The sequence below is a fragment of the Henckelia pumila genome, chromosome 4, assembly GCF_033568475.1.
Source record: "Henckelia pumila isolate YLH828 chromosome 4, ASM3356847v2, whole genome shotgun sequence".
NCBI lineage: Eukaryota > Viridiplantae > Streptophyta > Magnoliopsida > Lamiales > Gesneriaceae > Henckelia > Henckelia pumila.
In genome coordinates, this window is record NC_133123.1 from 203,600,955 (window position 1) to 203,611,617 (window position 10,663).

Here is a 10,663-nt window from a genome sequence, read left to right on the forward strand (position 1 = left end):
AACCCCGAAAGGGTGCGTCGGTGAGTTGTCGTGATGACTTGACCCCGGGATCCCAACCGAGTACCGATAAATTTTATGATTATCTGACTTGATAATCTCGACTTTTAAATCCATGCATTCATTCAATATCATTTCGATGTTATGATTTATGTTGACACATTTCGATTGAAGTGTTTATTTGATATTGAGTGCATGTCTCTTTTACTTAGAAATTATATTTTTAACCGGATTATTCCGGCTATTGTCTTTGTTTTGTATGTGTAACTTGGCAACAGGAGGATCAGGAGCTGGACCGAGTCGTCCTGGTTAGCTTGGGGGTGAGATTGATAGAAGTGAGACTCCGGGTCGTAGGGTCGAGTCTATTTGGAATTGTATTAGTTTTGTTGAGTCGGTGGAACTCATTTATAAAACTCGACTGGTTATTGTATTTTGGGTAGAACCTAGATTTATCATGTTCTAAATATTGATTTGTATTATGTTTGAACTTGGAATGTTTAGAATTGCCTTGTTGGTTGTTTTTGCAGGCTCCTCGGCCCCTCTGCCCATTTTGCCTGCGCGCAGGCGAGGCATCACCTCGCGTGCGTGCGAGGAGTTTGAAGAGGCTCGGGAGATTTTGCCCCCGCGCGCGCAAGCTTCCTTCTCGCGCGGGCGCGAGCATCTCCGCGAGTCTCTGCTCGCGTAGCCTGCGCGCGCGCGAGGTGATGACCGAGCGCGAGCGCGAGGCTTCTTTAAAAAAAAAAAAACTTTTGATTCATTTTCCGCGGCTTATTGTCTTCGATTATGATTAATTATTCGAGTTTAGAAGATTAGAAACGGGATCTCACAAACGAACTCATTTTGGCGCCATAGCATTGGATGTAGATAGATGAATGTAATTGCAAGATCAGAGGCGACAATCGGCATGTGGCTTGTGATGCTCAGGAACGGCGGCAGAACGGCGAGCAGGAACAGGGGGCGAGGAGAGCGGCAGGCTGCTTGATACTCGGGATGGCGGAGAAGAGACGACGACCGGTTGCGTGAGTAGCTCCTTGTGAATTGGAGAAGAAAAATTTTAAATATTGCGAAATTGGGGGTTTAGGTATTTAGGGAGTTAATCGAGAGAGAGGAAAAAGAAGAGAGGGGGGAGAGAAGAGTGAGTCAATTAAATCGGGCACAGATGAATTCTCGCTCGATCGGTAAAAACTACCGCTCGAGCGATACTTTTATTTTTGAAATCAGAATAGCGCTCACTCGATCGGTAGAAAATTACCGCTCGAGCGAGGATAATATGCCCATATCTTCAGAACGTATATCGCTCGATCGGTAAAAAGTTACCGCTCGAGCGAGTATAAATATATCCCACAGTCAGAAAGTGTTCCGCTCGATCGGTAGAAAACTACCGCTCGATCGAAACTTTTATTTTGAAAAAAATTTCGAAATAAATAAACAAAAACAAAACTAAATTAAAATTCACGAAAATAAAATAAAATAATAATGAAAAAACTAAATGAAGGGAAATAACACTCGGTTGCCTCCCAGTCAGCGCTAAATTTACAGTCTATAGCTTGACTGTATGTGTTGATTTACTTAATGTCTTTTGGATCCTAGAGCTCCAGTTCATGCACATCCTCCCCTTCGTTTGCTTGGACTCCGTCATAGTAATGTTTCAGTCTTTGGCCATTTACTTTGAATATCTTTAACGTTTCCAAGATTTGAATTTTAACTGCATCATGGGGAAAGACATTAGTAACCACTTAAGGGCCAAACCATCGTGAACACAACTTACCTGGGAATAACCGAAGTCATGAATGATAGAGAAGGACTGTATGACCAACTTCGAATTCCCGTCGAGAGATCATCTTATCATGGAATGCCTTCGTTTTCTCTTTGTAAATCTTTGAACTAGCATATGCATCATTGCGTATTTCTTCCAGCTCTTGAAACTGTATATTCCTATGTTCTCTACTCTCATCCATCTGCATATTAAAGGTCTTGATAGCCCAATAAGCTCTGTGCTCCAATTCCATTGGCAGATGACAAGGTTTCCCAAAAATCAATCGGTATGGTGACATGTCAATCGACGTCTTGTACGCAGTTCTGTAGGCCCACGGAGAATCATCCAATCTCAAGCTCCAGTCTTTCCTTGTCGGATTCATTGTTTTCTCTAAAATAGACTTGATTTCTCTATTCGACACTTCAGCTTGACCATTGGATTGCGGGTGATATGCAGTCGAGACCTTGTGTATGACATGATATTCTTCAATAAACTTGCCACAGTTGCTACAACTTAAATTATAATTCACCCAAGTGTAGTTTGTCTGCAAGTAATATATACTCGTGAGTACGAGATCGATCCACGGAGAGGAAGTTGTAAGTTTAATTTTAGCAATGATATATTATAGATGGAAATATTATTATAAAACTTCAAATACAAATTATAAAATTTTTAAGGCTTCAAAGGTTCATTGTTGGTTTATTTAAGATTGCTTAACAAAAATAAATAAAAGAAACTAAAATAAGAATAAACATAAAAGAACAATTAACTATTTAAACAAATATATCATATAATATAGTTCCCACTATAGTAATATCAGATTAACCGATAATTAATATATGGTACCCATAATATATATATATATATATATATATATATATATATATATAAGTGAATAAATATAAATTGACATAAAAGTAAATGTTAGATCAAATCACCATATTTCATTTAGAACAACCGGCAGAGTCACGCTATCGTCTAAATAAAATATATGACTTTTTATGTTAGATGCGATAAAGTAAATGTTAGTTGCGGGAATATAAATGTTAGTTACGGAAAGTAAATGTTAATTGCGGAAAGTAAATGTTAGTTGCGAGAAAGTAAATGTTAATTGCGAGAAAGTAAATGTTAGATCAAATCACAATATATTATTTAGAACAACCGGCAGAGCCACGCTATTGTCTAAATAATATATATGACTTTATTATAAATTGATACATATATTTATAGTATATATTTATTGTAGTATTTATTGTATCATATTAGACAACAAATCAAGGTAACCACATTCAAGGTACCAAGTATTTGATGTAAATAGATAACAATAAATCATCCAAATTATACCTACAAATAAAGATCAATTAGTAAAACAAAATAAAAAATAAAAAAAGAAAGAATATACAAAATATAAACAATCTTACTTGACCAACAATGAAACATTTTCACCTTGACATAAAAGGATTTAGCTTGCCATGAACATAAGTCTCAAAGATAAGGATAAAAGAAATTTCATACTTAACTTGGAGAAATATCCACACTCAAATTCTTATTCTTACACACATAATATCTATTTTACAAGAGAGGAATTTCTCTACACTTTTGCATAATTCAAAGCTTATACAACACATCTATTTATAGGCCAAATGAGAGCAAGAGTCCAAGACTCATTAAATGTGGAATAGTAAAAGTTGGTGGGTGCTTGTCTCCTTGAATGTCAATACCTTGACCCAACTTTAATTGGCTTGTTTGATGCCTTAGAATTCCGATTTGGCTTTTGCACAAAACATATAACACGTAGCCCTTTGTCTGTAGATATGTTTTGACATATATTCATCTCTTTTGGGTAAAAGGTGAAATAGTTATGATATTTTTACTACAAGATGGTCATAATAAAAGTAAATCTTTTTCCTTTTTTATTTTTGATAATTTGATCATTTTAATGAGGTTTTTGGAATTTCTTGTCTTCTACAAAGTTGAAGATGCCTCTTTTGTGATTCTATAAGATTTGAGATTACTCCAATATGACCTTTGTGGCTTGAGTAATTTTATTTTTATCAAATCTGCGCAAACCGTATAATACAACATTTTTAGTAAAATATTTAAATATAAACACATAACACTAAAATAATACAAATTCATAATTTTAATGAAACTTTAATTTTAAAACACAACTTTTAACATATAAATAATTACGATCTTTAAGTTTCATCACACCCCCAAACCGGCTAATTACTAGTCCCTTAGTAATAAAATATCATAAAAATCATAAAATTACAAGTTAGATTTTTATTTCTTAATATATATATTCAAATATGCAAATTTTGAAATTTTAAAACATACTTATAAGGTGATTATATGTTTATTTATAAATCTTGTTATCAATTAATATATTAATATATAATTGGATGGGTTATACATATATATTTCACACAATATCAAAATATTAAATATACATATAATTTTTTATATAAATATTTTCTAAAAACTTTGAGAATAATATAATTAAAATGATAATAGAAATCATTTTCATAACATGTATATCATCAAGAATATTAATGTAAAAGTCTCAACTCCATATTCTCTCGGGTTATGATATTTCATATATAGTTGTTTTACACTCATGGAGTTGGAAGAAAATTATACACTCATTGAAAATGGCTAGTAAAGCAGACAATCAAATAGCCTAATATTGAAAATAAGATAGGATAATTTACAAAGAATAAACCCATTTTGTTTTTTTTTTTTTTTGGTTGGCTGCAAAATTGTTTTTACATAACCAAATACCTCCAATAAACTTTGAAAAAGTAACATTTTTTTTTTCAAAGTTTATTTATTTGTTTATTTTTTATGAGGTAAATCTATTACATTGATAATTATAGTAGAGATATTAATACTCTACATCTTTACAATCAAACTCCAAACAACTTTGCAGCCAATTTTTATATGCACAATTTTTTCTATTTTTTTTTAGAATGGGTTTAATCTAGTAATTAACCATTTCTTAATAATCAATAAAAGCTTATAAGTTGTTTTCTCAATTCTAACCTCTCACTCACAAAATTTATGTGAGTATATATTGCACTTTTACAAATTAATTCCTTCAATTATACATGTTATTATTCATTCAATCAATAACACTTTAACTATATACTCATAAAAGTTTTAGAAAATATGTTATTTGAAAACACAAAAATATATATTATTTATAACTTATATCCCATCAATTATATATTTTCTATTAAATTGATAAAAAGAAGAATAAATAAACATCTATACAAAAAGACTTCATTTTCTTAGTAGTTTGCAATTTAAATATATACGGAATATTAAAATCTAATCTATTGTGATAATATGATAAATAAAAACTAATGCGTGTCAGGAGTTTTTGACTCCTTACTCTGCCATTGAAAAAGGAAAAATAAATATTATTATAGAAATTTTTTTTATTTTTAAATAATTTTTTTTTTAAAGATAAACCCTCCCCCAAACCTGAATATGACATTAATACGAATAAAGAGTAAATGTTGAAAGAGATATCACCTGGGTTTATTGAAGATGAGGAACAAACACAAACCATTATGCGACATGTTGAATCAATGATGACTTCAACATCTTCTTATGAGTTGAGGGCTGGCTTCCCATTCAATTTTCTTTTAACCCTCATTTTCTTCGCATAAGTATTTTTTCCTAGTCCAGACATATCTCGAATAGGTAAGATTTTTGGAACTTCGCCACCTAATCGAACCTTGGCTTCAATTATAAGACGAATATCCTCCGGAATTCTTTTTTGCATAAGAATTCTCAATCTTTCATGCCTGCATTCATAAATCATTCTTCGAACCTTTTTAGGAAGAGAAGAAGTGAAAACTTTTCCATGTTCTTTGATAGCTTCTTCCATTTTGAAAATAAAGAATTTTTTTTTGTTTTTAATTTTTGGATCAGTTATTGTGGAAAACCAATTTAACCGACTGTAAGAGCCACGGAGTACCGTTATCCGCCACTTAACCGGGAAGTGAACTCAATTCTGCAAAAATAAAATGAAAATATAAGTAACAATTAATTTGGATCATATAAAGGCATAAACTCTTCATCAAGATTTTCATTTTCTAAAAATGGTTTAAGCATTTGCCCATTAACCTTAAACACATTATTATTTTTAGGATTTTCAATATCAACAACACCATGAGGATAGACAAATTTAACAATAAATGGTCCTGACCATCGTGATCTAAGTTTTCCTGGAAACAAATGCAAGCGAGAATTATAAAGTAAAACTTTTTGTTCAATTACAAAAGATTTTCTCATAATATTTTTATCATGAAAGGATTTTGTTTTATCTCTATAAATCTTTGCATTTTTAGTTGTTTTCTTTGAAAATAATTGATCACTACATACCTCAAAATGAAAAAAATTAATGACACTACTTACCTCATTGTCGGGTATGCATCGTCGAAAAATTTGATCAGGACAATATTAAAACAAGTAAGGATCATCCAATAAAATTTTTTGACCTCTTTCAAGAATTTATTTTTATCTTGTGAACTCCAATGAGAAGACATTTTATTTGTTACAAAAAAATTTATAATATTAGCAAACCAAGGCATAGTAGTAGCATAAAATAGTTGATCATCCGGAAAATTTTCAGTTATTGGTATTTCGTTTCGAGATGATTCAGAAATTATTCTTGATAAATGATCGGCTACTATATTTTCTTTTCCTTTTTTATCTTTTATTACAAGATCAAATTCTTGTAACAACAAAATCAATCTTATTAATCTCGGCTTAACATCTTGTTTATTTGATAAATATTTTATGGCAGAATAATCAGTATAAACAATAGTAGTAGAACCAATTAAATAGGATCGAAATTTATCTAATGCAAACACTACTGAAAGTAATTCTTTTTCAGTTGTTGAATAATTGATTTGAGCACTATTTAAGGTTCTACTAGCATAGCAGATCACATGAGGTTTACCTTCTTTTCTTTGTCCTAACACGGCTCCTACAGCATAATCACTTGCATCACACATTAATTCAAATGGTAAAGACCAATCAGAAGGTTGTAAAATAGGTGATGTAGTTAAAAGATTAATTATCTTTTTAAAAGCAGTTTCACATTCTTGAGTCCATTCAAATTGTGCATCTTTTGTTAAAATATTTGAAATTGGTTTCGATATTATGCTAAATTTTTTTATAAATCTTCTATAAAATCCCGCATGACCCAAAAATGATCGAATTTCTTTGATCGTGTTTGGTGATGGTAAATTAGCAATAACATCAACCTTAGCTTTATCAACTTCAATTCCTTTTTCAGATATGACATGCCCTAACACAATTTCTGATTTAACCATGTAGTGAAATTTTTCCCAATTTAAAACAAGATTTTTTTCTTCACATCTTTTTAAAACTTCTTCCAAATTTTTAAGACAGTTTTCAAATGAGTTTCCAAAAACAGTTATATCATCCATAAAAACTTCCACAAATTCTTCAATCATGTCACTAAAAGTACTTAGCATGCATCTTTGAAAAGTAGCCGGAGCATTACATAAACCAAATGGCATTCTTTTAAAAGCAAAAGTTCCGAATAGACAAGTGAAAGTAGTTTTTTCTTGATCTTCTAATGATATTGGTATTTGATAATATCCCGAATACCCATCAAGAAAACAATAATAAGGATTACCTGCTACATTCTCTAAATTTTAACTAAAAATGGTAACGGAAAGTGATCTTTTCTAGTTGCATCATTTAATTTTCTATAATCAATGCACATACGCCAACTAGATGGAATCCTAGCTTGTAATAATTCTCCCTTTTCATTTTTTATAGCAGTAATGCCTGATTTTTCTGGTACTACTTGTGTTGGACTGACCCATTTGCTATCTGAAATTGGATAAATAATTCCGGCATCTAATAGTTTTAAAACTTTATTTTTAACAACTTATTTCATGTGTGGATTTAATCTTCTTTGAGGTTGTTGATATGTTTTAGCATTTTCTTTCAAGTGAATTCTATGTGTACAGATTAAAGGATTTATACCTTTTATATCTTGCAAAGTCCATCCAATTGCATTTTTGTGTTTTTTAAGTAATGTTATTAAATCTTCTTCTTGTTTTGGTAAGAAGGTAGAAGATATTACAATAGGATATGTTTGATTTTCACCAAGAAAAGCATATTTTAGTTCTATTGGTAAAGGTTTTAATTCAAGTTTTGGATGATCATCTTCTTTTACTTCTTCAAGTTCATTATTTTCTTCAAATAAATTTGATTTAAAAACATTTTTTGAACCAAAACTTTCCACTGAACAAACCTCAGATTTTAAGTTTTCTTGGTGTATATTTTCTTGCACGATAGTTTCTATTGCATTATCATCTTCATCTTCAGTAATACTTGGTTGTTTACTTAAATTGAACACATTAAGTTCAAAAGTCATGTTTCCAAAAGATAATTTAATTATTTCATTTCGACAATTAATTAAAGCATTTGGAGTTGCTAGAAATGGACGTCCTAATATTACTGGAATTTCATTATGAACTTCTATTGGTTGTGTTTCCAAAACAATAAAATCCACAGGATATATGAATTTATCGACTTGAACTAATACATCTTCTACGATACCTCTAGGTATTTTCATTGACCTATTGGCTAGTAAAAGAGTGACATATGTAGGCTTTAAATCTCCCAACTTAAGTTTTTCATAAACTGAATAAGGAAGTAAATTCACACTTGCTCCCAAATCTAACAAAGCTTTTTTAATTTTATTTTTTCCAATAATACATGAAATTGTTGGACAACCTGGATCTTTATATTTCAAAGTAGAATTATTTTGAATAATAGAACTTACTTGTTTAGTTAAGAATGCTTTCTTCTTTACATGCAATTGTCTTTTCACAATACATAAATCTTTTAAAAACTTTTCATAAGAAGACACTTGTTTAATAGCATCTAATAATGGAATATTTATTTTTACTTGTTTAAAAACTTCATAAATATCAGAATCATTTTTTTGTTTTTTATTATTTACTAATGCATGAGAAAAAGGAACATGTTTATTTGACTCACATATTATTTCAGATAATTTATCATCAACTTTCTTAATCTTAGGACTCAAAGTATCATCTTTCTCGAAAGTATCAAGATTTTCATCCTTACTCTTTGAGTTTGACTGATCTTTGTTTTCATCGCTATATGGATCATTAACTATTTTACCACTTCTAAGAGTAATAACAGATTTTACTTGATCAAATTTTTCTTGATTTTGATTTTTAGGATTAGGTTGTGGTTGAGATGGAAATTTTTCTTTTTCATGAATATTAAGTGCAGATGCAAATTTTGCAAGAGTTTCTTTCAAATCATTCATAGATTGAATGTTTTGAATATTAATAGACTCTTGCTTTTGAATGTATGCATGAATTTCATATTTAAAATGTTTTCTTGGAGGTGGAATATAAGGAGCATAACCTTGATGATTTTGGTTATTTTGAAAAGGTTATTGTGAAGGTTGTGCATTATTATCGTTCCTCCAACTAAAATTAGGATGATTTCTCCAACCAGGATTATATGTTTGTGAAAAAGGATCTAATGCTGATTTTTTAAAATTGTTAACATAATTGGCTTGTTCATGGAAACATTCTTTAAATGAAGGCAAAGTTGGACAATTTTTTGTGAGATGATCGTGTGTATCACATATATGACAAACAATTTCTTGAACACTTTTTAATTGATCACTCTTTTTCATTTCTAATTCCTCGATTTTTCTTGCTAAAGATATAAGTTTGGCTTGAATATCTACATCATCTTTAAGATGATAAATACCAACCCCATTTGTTGAATTATTGGTTTTACTTGGTGGTTCAGTTGAGCCTATATTATCCCAATTTTGAGCATTTTCTGCTATGACTCCAAATATTCCATAGCTTCATTTGGATTTTTATCTTCAAAAGTTCTATTACACATGAATTCTATCATTTTCATATTTTTAGGTATTAAACCTTCATAAAAGTGAGAAACTATCATCCATATTTTAAAACCATGACGTGGGCATGTATTAAGTAACTCTTTATATCTATCCCAACATTGATAAAATGTTTCCCCTTGTTTTTGAGAAAAAGTTGTAATTTGTCTTTTAAAAGAGTTTGTTCTATGGGAAGGAAAAAACTTTTTTAGAAATTGTTGTTGCATTTCTTCCCATGATGTTATTGAACTTGATCTCAAATTTTGTAACCATGTTTTAGCTTTATCTTTTAAAGAAAAAGGGAAAAGCTTTAATCGAACAATATCCATGCTACAATTTTGATCATTATAAGTGTTGCAAACCTCCTCAAATTCCCTTAAATGCATATATGGATTTTCAGAATCTAGGCCATGAAAATTTGGTAAAATTTGAATGATTTGAGGTTTAAAATTGAAATTAGACGCATTAGGAGGAAAAACTAAACAAGATGGTGTACTAGTTCTTATTGGATTCATATGGTGCCTAAGTGTTCTTGGTTCTTCATGTTCTTGATTATTATTATTATTATTATTATTATTATTATTATTATTATTATTATTATTATTATTATTATTATTATTATTATTATTATTATTATCATCATCTTGATTATTAGAATTATCCTCCATGTTTAAAATATTTTCAGATACTCGAACAAGTCTACCACTTTGTTTACGACTCCAAACAATCATACAATTAAAAACAACATACTATTTACATAAATAACATAAATAACAAAAATTAAACTTAATTTATACCTCCCCAGCAAAGGCGCCAAAAACTTGCTACAACTTAAATTGTAATTCACCCAAGTATAGGTTGTCTGCAAGTAATATACTCGTGAGTACGAGATCGATTCACGGAGAGGATGTTGTAAGTTTAATTTTAGCAATGATATATTATAGATGGAAATATTATTA

At 30.2% G+C, this 10,663-nt stretch overlaps 1 protein-coding gene and 1 non-coding gene across 2 annotated transcripts; one reads left to right on the forward strand and one right to left on the reverse strand.

Moving 5' to 3' along the window:
• Nucleotides 1–1,583: 1,583 nt before the first annotated feature.
• On the reverse strand, nt 1,584–2,135 carry LOC140862633 (uncharacterized). Its single transcript, XM_073265665.1, has 2 exons — nt 1,811–2,135; nt 1,584–1,702 (listed from the first exon to the last, which is right to left on the reverse strand). The coding sequence occupies exons 1-2, from the start codon at nt 2,133–2,135 to the stop codon at nt 1,584–1,586; spliced, it is 444 nt and encodes a 147-aa protein (XP_073121766.1).
• A 7,641-nt stretch (nt 2,136–9,776) lies between these two features.
• On the forward strand, nt 9,777–9,887 carry LOC140870142 (small nucleolar RNA R71). The gene has a single exon (XR_012147119.1). It is a non-coding gene; the product is annotated as a small nucleolar RNA R71 (small nucleolar RNA).
• Nucleotides 9,888–10,663: the final 776 nt, after the last annotated feature.